This window comes from Tenrec ecaudatus, chromosome 7 (genome assembly GCF_050624435.1).
Source record: "Tenrec ecaudatus isolate mTenEca1 chromosome 7, mTenEca1.hap1, whole genome shotgun sequence".
Classification (NCBI taxonomy): domain Eukaryota; kingdom Metazoa; phylum Chordata; class Mammalia; order Afrosoricida; family Tenrecidae; genus Tenrec; species Tenrec ecaudatus.
In genome coordinates, this window is record NC_134536.1 from 65,417,601 (window position 1) to 65,437,936 (window position 20,336).

General features: G+C 52.8%; 1 protein-coding gene across 1 annotated transcript in view; it reads left to right on the top strand.

Moving 5' to 3' along the window:
• Positions 1-296: 296 nt before the first annotated feature.
• BEND3 (BEN domain containing 3) overlaps positions 297-20,336 on the top strand; it is a 40,010-nt gene continuing 19,970 nt past the window's right edge. The window contains exons 1-3 of the mRNA XM_075554704.1: positions 297-609; positions 18,557-18,604; positions 19,153-19,352. Coding sequence (XP_075410819.1) covers positions 18,568-18,604; positions 19,153-19,352 — 237 coding nt within the window. The 5' untranslated portion in view covers positions 297-609; positions 18,557-18,567. The remainder of the gene's footprint in view (positions 610-18,556; positions 18,605-19,152; positions 19,353-20,336) is intronic.

The following is a 20,336-nucleotide window of genomic DNA, read 5'->3' on the forward strand; positions in this document are numbered from 1 at the left end:
TGCCAAAAATGGGGAGCGGCGCGGGCGCCCGGGGAAGAGACGGCCGGCGGCCCGCGGGGGGGACAAAGTAGGGCAGGAAAATAAAAGAACGAGCTTCGCAGGTCAAACTCCCCGGGCCCGAGCAGCCACGTTGCGGAGGCATCACCCGGGGGCGGCAGGCGCGCGGTCGGTCTCCCGGCCGTGCCCGCGCGCGCCGTGGGTGCGCGGCCGCCCTCCTAGCCGCGGGCCCACGTGGAGCGGCGCGCCCGGCGTCCCCGGAGCGCGCGCCCCAGCTCCCCGCCGCGGCCGCTCACGCCCCAGCGCCGCCGCCGGTCCCGCGTGTGCCCCGCTGAGGGGGAGGGGCGGCGGGGGAGGGGGCGGAGGGCTTGTGGTTCCACTGCGGCGGGGGCTCCTGTGTCCTTGTGCGGAAATGACACACGGAGTCCCGTCACGTCACGCGAGAGCGCAGCGCACGGACACACAAAGACAGGGGGAAAATACACGGAGCCCGCCGCCCCCAGCAACTCCCCGGCCAGGCCCCCACTGCCCGGCCCCGCGCCGCCCCCCGCCCCACGTGGCGCCCAAACTCGGCGCGGGCCCGCTCGGCAAAGTACAGAACTCGCGTCCCAGGTAAGTGCGGAGCGGAGCGGCGGCCCCCGGCGGACGGGCGGGAGCGCGGCTGCACCATCCGTGCCGGGTGGGGGCGGGCGCAGGGGAGGGGAGGCGAAGGGGGGCTGCCCGGAGCGCGCTCGCCGCGAGCAGCGCCCACCCCCGCGCAGGGCCGAGCCGCAGCCGGCGGCGGGAGCCCACGGGCTCGCCGCGCCCATTGTGCCGCGCGCCCCTTTGTGCCCGCTCGGAACGCGGCGGCTCCATGGCGTTCCGAGGAGCGCGCGCGCCGCGCCGCGCGGGGACGGGGGGGGGACGCCGAGTGGAACGGTCCGCGCCGCCGCCGCCGCCCGCCCCACTCGCGCCGCGCGCCGGCTGCGCACCCCCGCCGGACCGCGGCGATGGAGCGGCCGGAGCCGCCGGAAGACTGCCGAGTGCTCGGTGGGCGCCGCGCGCCCGCCGGCCGGGCTGCGGCGGGGGAAGACTGGGCGCGTGCAAGGGGGTGTCAGAGCAGGAGCAGGGGGCGGGGACTGCGGGCCGACGCCGCGCGGGGAGCGGGAGGCCCGAGGAGCCGCCGTTTGCAGGGCGCTGCCGCCGGTGTCTACAAATGGAGCGAGTCAGGCCCGCCGCGGCGGCGGCGGCGGCGGCGGCCGGGAGCGGGGAGGCAGCGCGGGCCCCGCCGCCAGGGGGCGCCCTGCCCCTCCCCGCCGGCCCACGGCGCGGTCGCGCTTCCCGCTGCCGGAGCCGGAGGCGGGCCCGGCGCCCTGGGTGTGCACCCCTGCTGGGCGCGCGGCCTGTGCTGCGGGGCTGGAGCCCGGGGCGCTCCCGCGCCTCGTGGCTGCCCCCTGCCCCCACCGATTGCGGACGCGACTCCCCACGCAGACTTTGCCCTTGCCTTATCAGCGCGCTGTGCTGCAATGCTTTTGCAAGCCCGTGTGACCGACGAGCACAGGACTCGTTCTCATGCCGCGTTTTGGTTGCTAAGTCGGCCATTCTCAAGTAGTTTTGGCTCACCCAAAACGCTAGCCAGGCTCAGTGCTGGAACCAAACATGAGCCACTCCACCTCCTCAAGGTAGCGCCAGTGTTGAACTTGAGAACAGTCTGCCACCGCAGAAGCTTACAGGACGTCAGAGACGCAGCGCTCCGAATCCAGGCTCGAGCCCCCAGGCCAGTGCTGTGTCAACTGGGTGGAGGAGATTCTTTTGTTTGCCCTCCTCCTGTGCCTCCTGGCAGTTTTAGGTGGGGGGGGGGTGGTGGGGCACCCCCACCCCATAAGATTTCGCCAGGATTTTGGACCTTTCTCATAAAAGCAAACCCACTGTTGTGTAACTTAAACTCGTAGCCATGGAGACAATTCCCACTCCCTCGGAGCTACCTATAGGACAGCGTAGAACTGCCCTTTCGAGTTTCTGACAGCCTCGTCTTACTTACGAGAACGTCTTGTGGTTTGGAACTGTCCACCTTGTGGTTGCCAGCCGCCTGGTGCATAACCCACTTCACATGGGGGCCCTTGCATACCAGCTGCTGATGCAAATTCCACTGCATGAATGCCTCTTGCTCAGCAGAGGAAAGCTGGGCTCCATGAGGTCCTGCTGGCCGAGTAGCTTGGTGTGTCCATCACTCATTAAATGCTTGCCTGTAGAAAATCCGTGGCTCGAAAACTTCTCTTGAGATGCTGTCTTGTTGGGCAAGTTGCTCAACAAGTTTTACATACTATCTAAAAAAAAAAGTTTTATGTACTATCGCTGCTAGGACTAGTTACAGGAGAACCAAGAGAGCTTGTTGGCAGCTAGCTGACAGGACCATTCTCCGAATCTGAATGGAGCATAAGTCTCTGCACAGACACTGCGATGACATGGGGTTCATTCCTCAGTGCTGCGTTTTTGGCTCCCAGGCAGCTTTAAATGAATGAATGGCGGGATCTCAATAGTGGCTGAGAAACAGCCAATGTCGCACCTGCCACTTCTGAGAGCTCCCTAAGAGGCCCTGAAGCAATGAGGAAGGGAAAATCATGCTTTTAAGAATTTTATTGACACTGACGAAAATTGTGGAGAGTGCCCTGTAAATCTCTCAGGTTGTATGATGCACGAAGGTTGCTCGCCCACCTACAAAAGTAATTTGGTGTTAGAATAAAGACAGTTGGGATTCACTGGGGTCTTTCCTGGCACTTTTTTCCCACCGCTTTTGATGGCGAGTGATAAATGATGGCTGCTGCCCTTGTTGTCTGAGCTTCGACTCCACCGATCTCATCGCAGAGTGAAAGACGAGGCTTTCTGCTCGGACACTCACAGAGGCAGCTCTACTCTGTCCTGTAGAATTGCTGTGAGTCATAATTAATGCCTCAGCAGCAAGTTTTACACTCTTGTTACTCATTTGTTTCCATTCTTGGTTAGAGTAAATTGGGAGAGTTATTTGTAGAATTGATCTTTGGAGGGATGGGCCTTTTCTTTTATCCTCTCCTTGATGATGGTTTCTGAAATGTATACATGTGTTGACATTTGTAGAGCTGTGCCCATTTAAAAACAAACAGGTCGATTTGCCCCTCACAGCGAGCCTATTGAACAGAGAAGAATTGCCTCATGGGGTTTCACGGGGCGACTGGTAGGTTTGAACTGCCAACCACTCAGTCAACAGCTAAATGCTTAACCACTACCTGAGCCACCAGGACTGTACACTGTGCCCCTCCTCCCAAAAAGGGGGAAATGTATGATGTTTTTTAAAGTCAGAAAAAAATGGACATACCCTAATTTTTTTTTTAACACTTTGTGAACATCATCTTGCTCTGTTTCTTTACTCCTCTAGACCGGAAAAGTGCTTCAGTATCTCTTGTCCCCAGCATGTGTTCATCCCAGTGCCTCTGAGGTTTCTGGTGCTGGCTGCCACCCATGAGAGTTCCCTCCCAGAGTGGCAGGTTATGCGTAGCATGTGATATTGTTTCAAAATAGGCTTTGTTTTGCCAATGGCCCACTTGATACCATGCCCACCTGTTTCTTTGTGGGTAGTTTTTCCCTCCAATTTTAATCTTAACCTGAAAAGCGTATTTAAAGGCCTTGCTCATACATGCTTCGTTTTCATCCAGTGGCCACTTCCCCTCTCCTTTGACTGTCAACTCTCGCTGGCCAGTGAGAGGGGCCCTGGGGGAGCAGTGGTTACACACTGGGCTGCCCACTGCAAGGCCAGCAGTTCGAAACCACCAGCTGCGCCGAGGAAGAAAGACGGGGTGTCCTACTCCCATAAAGAGTGACCGCCTCAGAAACTCTCGGGGGCCGATTGCCCCTTTAGGGCCGTCCACTGTGAGTCCGCTTTGGGTGACGGCAGTGAGGTTGGGTTTAGGGTTTGGTCTGGCCAGGGAAACGGGACCATCCATATTAATAAGGCATACTGATTGCTCGATTGAATAAGCCATTTATGGGCCTTTTCTGCTCTTGGTTTGACTAGGGAGCCCGAGAGGAGGGCAGGCAGTCCGTCCGTCCGTCCACACCAGACTGTGCCTCAGAACTCTAATTGAGCTCATGGGATCACAAGACAAAACCCTTGAAAAAGTGGGAAGTACTGTAGAAAGTCTGTATCTAACCTCCTAGGAAAATTAGTCACCACTGTCCAGTCACATGGGTGTGATGGGAATGTGCTCTCCCTCCCTCCTGTTCACCTTGAGCCCTGGTTTCCGATGCCAAGGTTAAAGTCTCAGCGAGTCCAGCCCTTCCTCCTCCTGCTAATGTCTGAGGAGAGGTGGAGAGAGAAATGGCTTTGTGAGGCCAGGGCCCACTTCATGGATAGGACCCCTCAGCTGAGGAAGACTCTGAAAACAGTACCCTAAGAAAGTCCGGGCGCCAAATGGCAGGCCAGCCTTGCTGTGCGGTGGAGCATCCCTGGCTGCTGAAGGGATAAATTTTGGCTGCTGCCCTTGTGCTCTGGTCGAATCAGGAAGGCCACGACAATGACAACCTTAGAATGAACCCAGGGGAAATGGCCCTGGGATTGTGCGGACTGGGGTGCTCCACAGTGCATTTGCAGATAAGTCTGAAAAAAAACAATGGAGAGCAAATGCTCTGAGAATGATTGGGGCAGGGAATGTATGGATGTGCTTTATACAATTGATGTATGTATATGTATGGATTGTGATAAGAGTTCTATGAGTCCCTAATAAAATGTAAAAGAAGAAAAAAAAAAGAAAGCAGAAGATTCAATATGATTTATTAAAAAAAAAACAAAACACAACAAATTTGCGAACATGCCCAGAAAGTCCCATGGGCAGGATGCCACAGACAGGAGGGTGTCCAGTTCTGAGAAGCCCCCAGGTGCTCAGCCAGTCAGGCCACCCCCAGACCCAGCCACAGAAGCCCAGGCAGCATGGGCACAGTCTTCTGCCCCGGGGGGGAGGGGGGCAGACTTTACTTGATTCCAAGTTTTTTGGTTTTATTAGAAAAGTAACTAAACCTTTTTTTTTTTAACTTTAAGGTGTTTTATTTTTGCTATTCACTGCTAAGACACCCTTTTAAATGTGTGCACATTTTAAATGCTTTGTGATGGCGGCTGCCATTGACTGAGCACTACATGCCAGCCACTTCCTCACAGGGGTTCTGGGAGCTTCAGCCCTGGATGGAGGGGCTCCCTGCCTAGGGTTAGGTGCCCAACAGGTAGCATCAGGGCTCTACCCCAGTCTGTGTGGCTCTGTGGGGCCCCTCGGGGACAAATGGCTCAGGGCCCTCCTGCTCCCTGGAAAATGGCTCTAGTCCAACCGAAGGCACCTGGAGCTAAAGGTCTACTTTCAGAACCTCCTGCCTGCGTACCCACGCCTCAGAATCGGCCCGAAGACAGCTGGTTAGGGCCTTGGTGTGTGACTGCAGGTCAGTAGGGAATCCCCTCTTCTTCCAGATCCAACGGCTGGCTGGTAGACTCAGCCTGCGCAGTGGCCGATTTGGCCAGGTGTCCGGTTCATGTGATGTGAGGCCAGGCCCACAGACTGGGAGCAACCGGAAGGGAGAAGGCAAAGCCTGGGCAGCCCTGCCTGATCCCCCCGGCCGGGTTCTCCTTGGAAGGCTGGGATGTGACAGTCACACCTGGATCCCACCCCACTGCTTTCCCTCTTCCTCATCTCTGCAGGTCTCCGCCAGGGGCAAGCCCTTAGGTCTGTGGTGAGGAGTCAGAGGGAGGCTTTAAACCTGTAGAACTGGAGTTGGCGCGGCAGGAATGTTGACTATTGCCCTTTCCTATATTTAATTTTAAAAAATTGACAGGACCTGCGGACTCGCTCCCGGCATCAGAGCTCACAGCTGTGGAAAGGGAGGGAGCACCGTGGAGGTCCCAATCCAGCCGCCTGAGGCTGTGGGGTGGGTTGCCTTCAAGTCGCCTTGGATATGGTCTAAGGGCATCTTGACTACGTGACCTTTTGTCTGTGACTCTCGTCCCTGTTGTCTCTGGCTCCAGTCACATTCCTTTTCCAGGACTCACATTCTCAAGGAGAGTTTGCATCACCAGACATTTGGAAACACATCTCTGGGGGAGGGAGGGAGGGCAGAGGGCAGACCAGTGACCCAGCGGAGAAGGGAGCAAAGGGGATTGCCCCCTCAGAGACCTGAGGTTTTCCCAACCTGCAGCTTTGGATTCGGTAGGGCAGAATCCAGTCAGCCGACTGGGATTTGAACCTGGAGGTTTCAGGGAGCCCAAGCACTTCCCATTTCTGGGCCTGTTGCTTCCTGCGTGGCTCAAGGCCGGTCCACAAGGTGACTCTAACCAGCTTCCACAAAAAGGAGCCCCTGCCCGTCCCATGGCTTAGTGGTTAGGCAGTGGGTTGCTAACAGCAAGATCTGCAGTTCAGAACCACCCGCTGCTCAGCTTTCTCCTGTAGGTGCAAGATGAGACTTTCTGTCCTATAAAAAGAATGGCCATCTTGGAAACGCACAGGGTGTGTCTACCCTGACCTCCAGGGTCACTGGGAGAAGCAGTGAGGCAGAGACAGGCAACCACATCCCAGGATTTGGCTGCTCCCGCGTAGAAAACAGGTTAGGTATCACTGGCCCCTTGAAGCTGCCTACGGGCACTTTTCCTTCTCCTTAGTGAGCAAAGGGCTGTGCCAAAGAGTTGCCACACCAGCTGCCCCCCTCCTGACATGATTTGTGACATCGCTGCGCATCCTGGTTCTTAACAAGAACTCCCTGCCCCCCTTCATTCAGCTGCTTGTGGCCCAGCCACTGTGTAGCCCCCAAAGCTCTTTCCGTTCACTCCCCTGACCACCTTTCTCTGTCCCATGCCCACCTTCTTCAGTTGCCCAGTGTGGTCCCTTTCAAGGTCTTGGGGAAGGCAGGCTCCATGCGCTGCTGCGCAGAAGCCCCTCCTGGCATTCGTAGGGACGGGAGAAGGCCAAAGAAAGGCCCGCATTTCACGTCCTGCCCTCCTCTGGAAACCCGGCACGCTGGCCCTTTCATGCACTGTGGAATCACTAAGCCTGCCTCTAGACCATTAGTTTCCCAGCCAGCTACCAACCCCTCCGAATGACCTTCACCTCAACCTCCAGCGTCTGCCCCTGGTCTGGGAGACTTGTTCTGGGTTGTTGGTTTTGGGTTTCCCTCCCAGGAGGTCGTCTCCTTCTGATGGAAAATAATTCCGTTTGCAGTCAAACCTGTGGATGCACTTACCCGGAAGCTACCTTTCCGTCGTTTTCAGCGTGATCTTCTCATGGTCTCGGGCACACATGGCTGTGTGTGAGCTGACCAGTCTTCCCGATACCGAGGAGCAAAGATGCAGGGCTGTTACGAACGGGACCCAAACCAACTCACAGTGACCCCATAGAACCGGGCTGAACTGGCCCAGTGAGTCTGAGACTACCTTTTACAGGAGTAGACGTCTTGTCTTTCTTCCCTGGAGTGGCTGGTGGTTTTGAACTAATGACCTTTCAGTTAGCAGGAAACACTGCCACCAGAGCTCCTTATGAAGTAAATGAAAGGTAGACCCTCATAGGCTACTTTTTCTAGTGATTCTGAAAGCATCGGTTTTTGAGATGCTTTAAAGGGGGAAAGATTTGGTTTATATTCTTTTTCTGGCTTTGTTTTCGTAATGTGGTCTGGTACCGTTGAATCTGCTCTGACCCGTAGCCACCTGATGCAAAACAACAAAACACTGCAAGCCCTGCACCATCCTCACAGTCTGTCCCGGGCTCGAGCCCACCCTTGCCGCACGATGTCAGGCACCATCGCCTCCAGGCCTTCCTCTTCTGCTGCCCCTCTCCTGTGAATTGTGGCAAACATGTGGACAACAGTCGGCACATGTACAGTTGGTCATACATAGTGGGTATATCATGTTGCATGTATTCTTCAGTGTTTTGCTCGTTATGGCTCTAGCTTAGAATATGACTTGGCTCGGCATTAAGAATTATTGTACTTCTTATTTAGAAATGTTCCTTTTATGATCAGAGAACTATATGCTCACTGTAGACTATTTGGAAAGTTGAGAGAAAGAACTAGAAGAAAGCACCCATAATCTTCCTAATTGGAAGTCATTAACATTTTGGCTTATTTCCTTCCAGCTGCTTCATGGCATTTTAAAAATTGCGTCGTTGAGCTATTCCTAGTGAACTCTGATGTGAGGCAGGCCCTGGGTTACGAACCACCTGGCTTACATACAACCCATAGTTACAAACCAGCCTCTTGTACAAGGGGAGCTTTAAAAAGTTGGGGGATGAGTTATAGAAAAGTGGAGTCAAAAGATAATGTAATTTCCCCCACATACTTTTTTTGCCCAGTACAAAAAAATTGTTCATAATAACAAATGGGCCAGTACTTTGCAAAAAAAACAAAAACGCAAAGCATTATTTTAAAGATATTTTAGTGTGTCTGGAAACATGCATATTTTTTATGCATGTAATTCAGCACCGTTGAGTTGTTTTTAAGGAGTTGTGACCCCCTCCCACTGCGTGGCCCTGGCCCCCTCACAGTTGTTGCCGTGGACAGTTGTTGCTGTGGAGTCGATTCCAGCTCAGAGTGACCCTGTAGAGGGGAGGAGAACTGCCCCAGGGGTTTCCAAAGACTGCAGACCTCCACAGGGACCGGCTGCACCCTCTTCAGAGCATTGTGGCTTCCACGCCGCATCTCAGCCGTGTTAGCCCTGCGCCACCCAGGCACCTGTGCACCAAGTACTACGACATTTGATTAACTCATGTCAGGTGCGAGCTATTCCTAACCCATCCTACCTATGTACAGATTGGACTTAAAGACAGACCTGGAATGGAACCTGATCATAATCCAGGACTGCCTCTGACAGGTGAACACACAGGGCCTCGGCACGACAGGGCCGCTTATAAGGAGTAACTGATTTTGAATCTTGACACGTAATTTAATGCACAGCTTTCTCTCTGCCCATAAAGGTTCTAAAGCCATATGCTGGGGAATTGTGTAGATGCTATCTTCTTCATTTGTATGAAGTGACTTTTAAAATGTCATGGAAACATTCTATAGTTTTTAATTTCATTTTTCCATGAGCTTTTTTGAAGCCACTCATATGGTAGAAGTAGCCGTCGTAGGTGAAGACAGGCGCGATCCACCTCATCTTTGGGTTGCCTTCGTACTCGCAGCAGCTTGTGGTACTGGAGTGGCCGGTGGCAGCACAGCCTTCCTTCGTTGATAAGGGTAGGTTCTGGGTGCAGACTGGCATTCTGGGGAGGATGAGGGGACGACATCAGATCACAAGTTTAGGGTTGACTACAGCATTACATAGTTACATCCCTGCATAACTGCCAGACCACTGTGAATCAAGGGCCGGCCAAACGGACACACAGACATCATAACCAGTGTCACTAGACTCGCACCCTGCCCTTTGTTATTATCAGACATAGGTTGCCGATGTGAAAAAGAATCAAATAATATATTTTTAATATTTTAAATACAAAATGTCATAGTAACTGAAAAGAAGGTATAGACAACGGCTAAAGCTTATGGGAAGGGACCTGGGTCACATACTGGTTCACATGGGGCTGCTAACTGCATGGTCAGCAGTTCAAACCCACCAGCCACTCCTCGGGAGAAAAATGAGGCTTTCAACTGCACAAAGAGATACCGTCTCGGAAACTCACAGGGCAGTTCTACCCTTGCCCTGTAGTGTCGCTATGAGTCGGCATCACCTTGATGGCAGTGAGTACGCTTTTTTTAAGGATGCTTGGAGCCCTGGTGGCACTATTGGGCTAACTGCGGAGCTGGCAGTTCAGACTCACCAGCTACTCCCGGGAGCAAGAGGAGAGACTGCTCCTTCTGTAAAGGCTGTTAGCCTCAAACCTTAGCTAGGTTGCTGTGCCACTGCGTTGGTTTTGGTTCGATCCTTTTGGGAATGGTTATGGGAGCCTTCCCGGGGCCACAGCATTTAACGTGGCTGGGTGCTAACTGAAAGGTCGGTATTCAAGCCCACACAGAGGTGCCTTGGAAGAAAGGTCTGTGAGCTACTTGTGGGAAACGCGGCCGTTGACAGCCTGTGGGCACACTTCAGCCCCGGACGCATGGCACGGGCCCTAGGAGCCTTCCTCACCAGCCTGGTGGTGAACTCACTGAAGTCAGAGAAGAAGGCCTGGCCGGTGCTTGCTGCCTTGCGTCCTTGCCAATTGCCGTCACTGTCCAATAGCAGCGTGTGAGACTGCAGGCGAGCGGGGTCTGGTGTTAAGTCTTCCTTTAGAAGCTGAAAGTGGTGAGGAAGATCAAGATATGCCCATTTCAACACTGACAAGGTTATTTTCTAAGGACACTCTCTTCCATCCCTGGAGAATTTCACCCTAGGGCCCCCCCCCCAAAAAAAACAACCAAAAACGTCTGGTGGTCTGTGTTAGAGCTAAAATGATTTGCATCTAGATCATAAAATCCCAAGCATTGACCCACCCTGAATACAGACATGCAGCCCGTGTTGACTGGTGTGAGTGGACGGTTGTTATAGAAACCCCAGCTCCGTCTCTTCTGACCCTGAGGTGCTGACTTCAGCCCCCTCCTCTTATCTTCAGGTGTCTACACATCCTCCACTAAGGGAAGGTTTCCATGCACCAGCTTTCTCCCCCAGGACCTCCCATCTCCACCTGTGCTGATCACTACCTCCTTAGATAAGCTGTCGTGTCCGTGGGGCACCCCAGGGCCTCCTTGTCACACAGCCGGGAGATTCCTGGCTGGATGATCTTGGATGTGTTTGAACCTTCCTCGGTTCTGGTTCCCCCATGTTCGAGGGTCTGGTGGCGGATGGTTTCTGGAAGTCCCTTTCTTCTCGACAATTGTGAAACGAGAATCCTAGAACTTTCCCCCTCCCGATTGTCAGAAATCAGTCTGTGCAAGTTGGGCACATTCCTCGGTGCCTGTGCTGGGGGGCCTGGTCCCCCACAAAGCTGCTCTCATGGCTTTTGGCCTGTCTCCAACTCACTGCCCCTTCAGTGTGCACCCAGAGAAGCTGCTCCATCCACAGTTGGCTCTTGGAGGAACTCACGCTGACACAAGGAACGCTACAGACATTGCCAGGTACGCTGAGTATCTTGGGACAGCGTGCTCAAACCTTTCAGTCTCAGAACCCCCTCATACTCATAGTTATTGGGCACCCCTACTGAGCTTTGGGAAGCGCCCTGGTGGCATAGTGGTCACGAGTTGGACGGCTACCCACAAGGTGAGCAGTTTGAAAGCCCCAGCCTCCCTGTGGGAGAAAGACGAGGCTTTCTGGTGTCATCAAGATTGACAGCTCGGAAGCCCACAGAGGCAGCACTAACTGCTCTGTCCGGTAGAGTCACTGTGAGTCAGAATTGGCTCCGGGGCTGGGAGTCGGAAGGTTGAGTAGGAGCAACTTCAGCACACCACCTTCTGAGGGCCACGCTATGAGAACCGCTGGCGGAGACTCTGGAAGGGCACACAAGAAAACAACGCAGTTGCTTCCAAGAGTGAAACCTGGGCAATGGAGGGCCATGGACGTTATCCAAATATACTTTGTGTGTTCTTGTTCTACGTGCACGTAGGAGGAGCAAAGGGCGTGGAAGTAGCCCATTATCTTTCTATTCCACTTTCCTAGAAACCTTGCAGCCCCGAACAAAACAAAACACCGCCAGCCTCCTTCCTTGTTCACGTGGACTCCGGAAATGCCCCTCTACCACCAGAAAGCCCACCACCGCAAGCCCACTGCTCGAGCGGATTGCAACCGACAGCAGCCGTGTGCACGCTGCCCCTCTCCCTGGGAGCGGCTGATAGGTTAGAACTGACAGCCCCATGTTTAACCCGCCAAGGCTCCTGTGGTTTGCAGTTTCCCAGCTTCTCCAGTTCCCTGTGGAACTCAGAAGTTCCTTCTTGCTGAGCTCCAGTGGGTGGTCCTCACTCCCCCCTCCTCGTGTTTCCTCAGAGGCTTTCTTCCCTCTTCAGCGCACCTTCCTGCCCAGCCAGGTACACACTTGGGGGCTTTGATTCTTCCATATTTCAGTGGGAGGCCCCGAGGTGGCCCCAGCCCTTCAAGTCGCTGTATTTACATGGTCAGTTAAAGCAACTCACCCTTTGTAAGGTGACATTTGAATGGCTAGAGCTAGAGCACCCTGCTCATTGCCCTCCCTTCTGTGCCCTGCATGGAAAATTGAGCTGTGTCCTCTCTCTAAGCAGAAGGATAACAAAAACAAAAAAATTAAGATAATGTTGTTAGGGGCTCTTACAGACCTTCTAACAACCCAGACATGAACTGTATCAAGCACATTTGTACCTATGTTGCCATCACTATTATCTAAATAGTTACTTTCCATTTGAACCCCTGGTAAGAAGGCATTTAATAAAAATATGTATTCCACAAGCTCTGAGGCATTTAAAACACTTTTATTAGACAGCCAAACAGAACAAAACAAGCATCTTCACTTGTTAAATGAGCCATTGGAGATTTGTCCTTTGGGGGAGTCACTTTCAGACAGGTTGGCAGTCACACAGTCTTAGAACCAGTGGTGCTTTACCCAGAGTCCCCAGCAAGCTAACACATAGGTCTTGTTTACACAGCCTCCTTAATTCCTTTAAATTTTCCCTGGCTTGCTAGCTCATTTGGGAGCAGCCTGCAACTCCCACCAACCCTTGGGGAGAAGGCAGATTTTCATGGGGAACGAGACTGAGTAGATCAGTGGTTCTCAACCTTCCTAATGCCGAGGCCCTTTTATACAATCCCCCCACAAACGTAACATATTTTCATTGCTACTTCATAACTGTAATTTTGCTCCTGTTCTGAATCATCATGTAAGTATCTGATATGCAGGATGTATTTTCATTGCTACAAATTGAACATGATTAAAGCAGAGTGATTAATCACAAAAGCTATGTGTTTCTATATTGTGAAATATTTATTACAAATAAATATTAACCACAAATAAATGAAATATTGTCTTGAAGCATGGTGTCGCATGGGTAACAGCCCTCACGACAGGTCCTCATAAGTAGGCATATCAGCATGTGGGTGGACCCGCCTGGAGATTGATAGAGGAGCGGTGTCTCAGTTCCTGAGACCATTGGAAATAGGTGTTTTCCCAAGGTCTTAGGCAACCCCGGTGAAAGGGTCATTTGACACCCCTCCCCCCAAAGGGGTGCGAACCGCTGGGATAGTGAGACACGTTTTTCTGGGTTCAGGATGTGTGGAAGGAGCCGGGGGCTCTGGAAAGGCAGGGAGGTTAAAACAAGGGGAATCCTGCAGAGCCCAGCAGGCAGAGGAGGTGCAGTGCTGGCAGCCTGTGCGCAGGAGGGTGCTGGGAGCTGCAGTGGCTACAGGGCCTATACGGAGGGAAAGGAGTTTCTGTGCCATGCGCTCGCCCTCTGGAGCAGGGTCCGCTCGTGGTGCCACATGGCAGGGGACTGGAACTTAGAGGTGGCAGTGTGCTACCCACCCCTTCCTCCCCACCCGTGGTGCCCTTCAGGAGCCCCGTGGCAGTGGCATAGTGGTTATGCATTGGGCTGCGATTGGAAACCACCAGGCAGCTCCACGGGACAAGGTCAAGGCTTTCCACTCCCTTAAAGGGATACCGTCTCGGAAACCCCCAGGTGCAGCTCTGCCCTGTCCTATGGGGTCGCCATGAACCAGCATCGAATCAATAGCTGTGAGTTTGGTTTGGTGCTGTGGCCACATCTTTTCAGGGTGGCATGCCCCTCGTATAGAGACTTCTCGGTACTGTTGGGGAAAACCGGAGCAAACCCACTGCTGGTTGCCATCGAGTAGATTCTGTATCACAGTGACCCTCGATAGGGTTTCTGAGACTGTCAATCTTCATCGAAGCAGGCAGCCCCGTCGTTCTCTTGTGGAGCGGCTGGTGGATTAGAACCGCTGACCTTGCAGCTAGCAGCCCAATGCTTCACCCACGGTGCCGCTGTAGGGCTGTGTGTGTTTACAAGCACAGAGCTGACTGGTGTCTCAGGAGCCTTGGGTTCCCCAGCTTCTCTCTCAGGGAGAGATGGCTCTCTGTAAACAGCACCCCTGTGCTCATCCAGAGACTTCACGGAATTCTGTTACAGACATTCGGTTTGAGTCCTGGTTCCGCCACTCCATAGCCGTGGGTCGCTGGGCAAGTTAAATAGGTGCTCTGTTTTCTTACGGTGACCTTGTTACTCATATACCGCGGTGTTAGATGAGGCGCCCTGGTGGTATAGTGGTTACCCATGTTGGGCTGCTTACTTCCAGGTCAGCAGTTTGAAATCCCGTGCGGCTTCTTGGGAGAAAGACGGGGCTCTCTGCTCCCATAAAGAGTTACAGTCTCAGAAGCCCACCGAGGCAGTTTCCCCTGCCCTGAGTGTAGGGCGGCTGTGAGTCAGCCTGCGATTGACTTCGGTTTGGAGGGGTAGGTGAAGGCCGCTGTAAAGTGCCTGCACTTGTCACTGCACCCCTCCAGCACCTCTGCCAGACGCAGCGGTGGCTTTCCCACGCTTGCTATTGGGAGGTTCTCAGGCTTCCCCTAGAATGGCCTATCTGCTGGCTGGAAGACAGGGCCCGCCAGACTATGGTCCAGTTACTGGTTGTTGGGTTGCCTTCCCATGGTGGCCCCCTGTGACTCCAAAGGGTTCTTGGAGGCTGAGTTTGGGGTCGTGGATCAGCACACCAGCTCTTTTCTCTGGCGGGCTTGAACTGCCAATGTTCTGTCTTTTAACCAGCGTGCCAACCACTGGCCTCGCCCAGACTCCGTGATCTGGGGAACATGTGTGGTAAGCTTCTGTCACTGGTCTATAAATGGACATGGAAATGCACTCCAGGCATCTGGCTGCCCCCCCCCGCCACACACACACCAAACCTTCCCCCAGGCCCTGCACAGGTGGTTCTGCGGTCCCTCTTCCCTCAAGTCTCCTGACTTCTGAATCGCTGGGGGCTCACAATTCAGGTGCTAAATTGCCTGCTGTTGAGTCACAAGGTGTTATTTTTCAGGAAATGCTTTTCCGGCTCACCAAGTCACATTCCAGACCAAGGCTACTCCCAGTAACTTGCCCCCCACCCCCAGCCCTACTCATCCCCAGGTTGCCTCCCTTCACCAGTTTAGGGCGGGCGGGGTGTTTGTTTCAGCGCTGGTGTAGTCACCCTGCTGTGTCTTTGCATGTCTTTGCAAGGACGTCGGGGTCTCTCATCCCTGGGGTACTCCTCAGCACTGGTGGCACCGTGTTAAGTGCTTGGCTGTGAACGGAAAGGTCTGGCGTTGTGGGCATCGTAGTGACTCCACGGAAGAAACACCTTGGCATCCGTGGGAGGCCCGTGGGGCTGTTCTGCTCTGCACTGCCCTGTGGGGTCACTGTGAGTCGGAACTGACTCCAGGACCACGGGTTTGGGGTTTTGGTGTGGGACTAGACTGCGTTCAGCTTGTCTTTCACCCTAATCCATTTCCTCCCGCCCCAGACAACCCATCGTTTGTCCTCCACAGTCCAGTCGCACCTCGCCCTGTGCTTGAGAGGATAAGAGGGACAGGGTAGCAGGGCTTCAGTGGCCCTTGGTCCCTTGCCTGTGAGGACGTAGCTAACCTTTTGGATGATGCCGACAGTGTGTTGCCTTGGAGGCCCTCCGCCGGGCTGGGAGGCAGGAGGCCTGTGTTTCTGCCTGGCACAGGCCTCCTGCCTGCCTGCCCCCGCTTCTACCCAGACCCCCAGGTCAGGGGTTGGTTATCACAGGCAGTGGGAGGGGTGGCAGAGTCCACCGCTGGTACAGTAATTCTTAAATCTCTGACTTCGTATCCATATTCTTTCTGTGTAGTGTAAATGTTTTCGGGTAAAAGATGATGGCATTGGTTGAGGAGGAATTATTTTCAGTTAGTTTAAATTCCAAATCTTCCATTTCTTTCTTCCGAGACGAAAGTCAGCCCCAGCAGGGATGAAAGGACTGTGCCTGGCGCGGGGTGGTTCTGATGACGCAGTGGGCCTAGTGCTTCTGGAACCGGCACTCTGTCTAGGCCAGTGGTTCTCGACCTTCCTCATGCCCAACCCTTTCATACAGTTCCTCATGTGATGGTGACCCCCAACCATACCATGATTTTCGTTGCTACTTCATCACTGTCATTTTGCTACTGTTTGTGAATCAGGCAACCCCCAAAGGGGTCTTGGCCCACAGGTTGAGAGCCGCTGCTCTAGGCCTGGTGTTAGTGGAGACTTTGAATCCTTTATTGTGTGCAAAGATCACCTGTGTGTGTTCTGGTTGATCATCCTCCGAAAACACACCGCTCTGTGACTGCTTGGTGAATAGGTTGTGGAAGGCCTCTTTCTGCCTGACAGGCATTTTCTAAGCGGGCTGCCTTAGTTTTTTATCTTCACCTCTTCTTCATCAAATCACTGTCCTTTCATGTCCTTGTTCTTTTGGTTAACTAAAATAAAGTCACACAGAGCTAGGTTAGGTGTGTGAGGGCAAGAGAGGTAGGCTGTTTTTTGCCAAAAGCTGGCACACTGAGATGGGTGCCTGAGCAGTCCAGTCTGCCACAAATCAGGCCTTTTTTGTCGCACACTGTTACCCAGTCTTTTCGGTACCTTTAATTAGAAAGCTTGATCAAAAGTCTGACTTGGTGGAACTAACTTCAAATACACTAATAAGTGACATTTTCACCCGTTCAGGAGGTTGACGGATGTCCAGGAAAGGGTTTTACATCCTTCGACATTTCACCTCTTTTGAAGTGAGAAAACCACGTGTACACTTGAGTTTTCCCACAGCGCTGTCCTTGTAAGCTGTGTTCAGCATCACAACAGTTTCTGCGGCATTTTACTTGAGCAGGAATCAAAATCTCACAGCTGTATGCTGTTCTCTTAAATCAGCCGTCACAAGAAATTTAGTTCGAGTGAAACTGCTTTTACTTACGAAAAAGTTCTCTGTGACCAGAGAGAACCTTCCCAGGAGATGCCACTGGGTGCACTAGGAGTGAATTGCTGGATGCTCGCCTGGGTGGTGGGGGGAAATGAGTACTACTTACTACGGAAGCAGAGATTTTTCCTTTTTTTTGTGTGTGTGTGGGGGGGCGTGGGGCGTGGTAATCCCCTCATGCCCTTTGATGGGACTTTGGGGGCTCTTGGGGCTTTCATGGTAGGTTTCCTCTGGTGTCAGTTCCATTCCAGCTTAGGGGATGGGTGGGCGTGTGGTTGATGACTCAGCGGTGATTTGAGTACACCCCGAGGAGCTCGGAAGAAAAGCCTGGTGATCGCTTGTGGGCCACACTCACACTCTTGACACACATGGCGTTCCCTAGAGTTTAAATCAACTCGATGGGAAATGATTGGTTGGTTGGACCAGATTAAGACCCACAGCATCCTTTTCTCCTCATTGCTTTAAAAAACAAAACAAAACTCACCACCACCTCATGGAGTAATCTTACTGACAGACTAGATCTACTCCAGTGGGTTTCTGAGACTGCCCGTCTTTCCAGAAGTAGAGAGCCTCATCTTTTCCCCATGGAGCTGCTGTGGGTTTTGAACTGCTTGACCTTGAGGTTAGCTGACCAGCCTGTACCCACCAGACCACCAGGGCTCCCAGTCCCCGGGGCTCCAAATGAAGGAAGGAAGCTGGGGCAGGCTAGATCAGTGTTACCTAATAGAAATACCAGGCAAATATAAATATACTTTCCTACCATCACATTGAAAGAGAGAGGGAAAACTAATTTTAATTTTATTTAGTCCAATATGTCTAATAAAGCATCATCATTTCAACATGTAACGAATGTAAACGTGACTGAGATATTTTGTATGGCTATACTTAATCTTTGAAAACAGCACATCTCCATTGAGACCAGTCCTATGTCACGTGCTCCGGAACCACGTGGCAAGCAGTTACTGTGCTGGGAAGTGCAGAGCTTTTAGGACCATTGGTACCTGGACTCTCTCCCCATCCTTAATCAGCCTTTCATCCCGTGGCTGGAATGTTATAAAGTGGAGATTAAAATGGGGCGGGGGGAGAGAGAGAGAAGAGTGCATGTGAGGTGTGTGTGTGTGTGTGTGTGTTGTGTGGTAAAGTTCCAGGTGCCAGAACCTTCGTCATTTCTTTATTTTTAAAAAAAAATCATTTCATTAGGGGCTCATACAACTCTTATCGCAATCCATCCATACATCAATCGTGTAAAGCACATTTGTACATTCATTGCCCTCATCATTCTCAAAACCTTTGGTCTCCACTAAGAACCTTTGTCATTTCAACCTTGTTCACATGTAGAATTCAGGGACACCAGTAAGGCTCATGATGCTTGTCAGCTTTCACATTCCCTTGCCCCTTGGCAGACGGGCAGTACCCACACCAGGGTCCATTGTGTGGCTTCTGGTTATCTGCGAACATGCCTCAGCTCTGTGAGTGGCAGACCCTGCCCGGCCCAAGGGAAGTCTCCAAGAGCTCCCAGCAGGCAGACCCAAAGTCTGACCCCTGAGGACAGACACGAACTTGCAAAGTGCTGCAGAGCAGAATCTGCTGACCGTGTTGCCCAGGGCTCGGGTGGGAAGGGGAGGTGAGTTTCTCTGAGGGTCGGGAACATGAAGAAGATCAAGCAACAAATTGTGACTCTGTGTTTGTCTTTTCATTTAGTGGACTAGAAGATGAACTCAACTGAATTCAGTGAAGATGTAGAAGAAGGTAAACAAGCCAGCTCGTTTTTAAAAACTGCTTTAATATATATATATGTATTTTTAATTGGGTTGGACAGTCGCATGGGTCTAAAATCTAAGAAAGCGAAGAAGGAAAGCTCCCGCTCTCCCCAGCCACACCTGTCATAAGCGTCTTGTACACCTTTCTAGGCTTGCATTTTGCAGAGACGCTATGTATTTCTCCCCCAACTCCCGCCACCTCAAAAAGGACGCCACAGTTTGGAACGCAATATTCTTTTCTTTTTCAAGTTTTTATTTTGAGCACTGTTACCGACACGTAGTTCAGCCGTTCCGCCATATGAAAGAGTTGTGTGGTCATCAACACAACAGTTTTAGTTCAGCAGGGTATTCCTGGACGTGATTTTGTTATCTGGCCCCCCTGTGGCAAGATACAGCTTGCCTCATTGCAAAGGACAGTCTTACTGTGACTGGACATCCTGATCTGAGCGCTAGTGTCGCGGGGCAGCGCACGGGGACGCGGTCGCCTCCTTTAAGACCGAGCGCCCGCCCGGTGGCGCCCTTGTCTCTCTGCCGCAGTTCTGAAGACCAACGCTGTGAAAGTGGAGACGGAGGGTGAGGATGGTGCCTTGGACCGCTCAGTGAACCCCAGGCCTGAGAGGCACCCTCTGGACAGTGTGTTCACCGCCCTTCAGGACCCCAGCAAGCGCAAGCAGCTGGGCAGCGATGGCCTGCCGGACCCTGTGCCCAGCGTGAAGAGGAGGCGATTGATCCCCGAGGTGAGGGCCCAGCCCCTCTGCTCTCTCTTTGGACTCTGACCCTCCCTCCCTCTAATTAGACGTCACATCTCTCTACTCATGGTCGAAAACTTTAGGCATGAGAAGATTGTCCTTTCAGCTCCTCTCTCTGGCTTACGGTTCTAGAAGGTATCTCCAGTGGGAATTCCTTGTGGCATAGCGAGTCTTCACCGTGCACCGGCTCTCGAACATCTTATTTTGCTGCGGTTCGCAGGGAGAGCAAGCACTTGTTGACAGCAGGAGCTGTTAGTCTGTGACCCCCTAACCTCCTGGAAAAGTGGGGTTAGCACCGTGGTCCTAAGCCATCTCACAGAGGAGCTTGTTCCTTAAAGATTCTTCGATAAGTCCTTTCCCTCATGTGCGGAATTCTTCTATTGTGTCATGCCTCTTATTACCCTCACGTTATGTATCTTACAAGTCCCCCTACCCCCGCCCGTTTTGAGGGAGGGCTAGAGCTAGTCCAAATGAAATCCCCCACCTTTATTAATAGCCCCCAAAGCAGAATTGTATAAAGAAGTCAAGTACCATTCTTCAAGGCGTACTCTGGATTTTGGTCATTTCATTCCGATTGCTTTATTTCTTAATCCCCTGCTGGTTACACTGAGCTTAGTTAAGTGCTGAGAGAGATGGGAAAGACATGAAGCTCCTCCAGCAGTGTGCAGTCCCCTTGGAGACCAGACTTGCACAGGGAAGTCCGAAGATTGCGGGGACAGAGGCAGCTCTGAGAAATCAGGGAGTCTAGCATGTGGTGCCTCAGGAGCCCAGCCTCTCCAAGGACCAGCAGACTCTCCCTTGTCATCTTAAGAAGGACACTGTCTCATTTTGCAGCCCAGCCACACAGGTGGGCTCTTTGGAACAGCCAGAGAAGCAGCTCACCCTCTGCATGTCCAACGGAGCCTGATTTTCCCAGGATTGACTCATTATTTGCCAGGGAACAATGGAATGTCAGCCTGGGGCTCCTGGTTG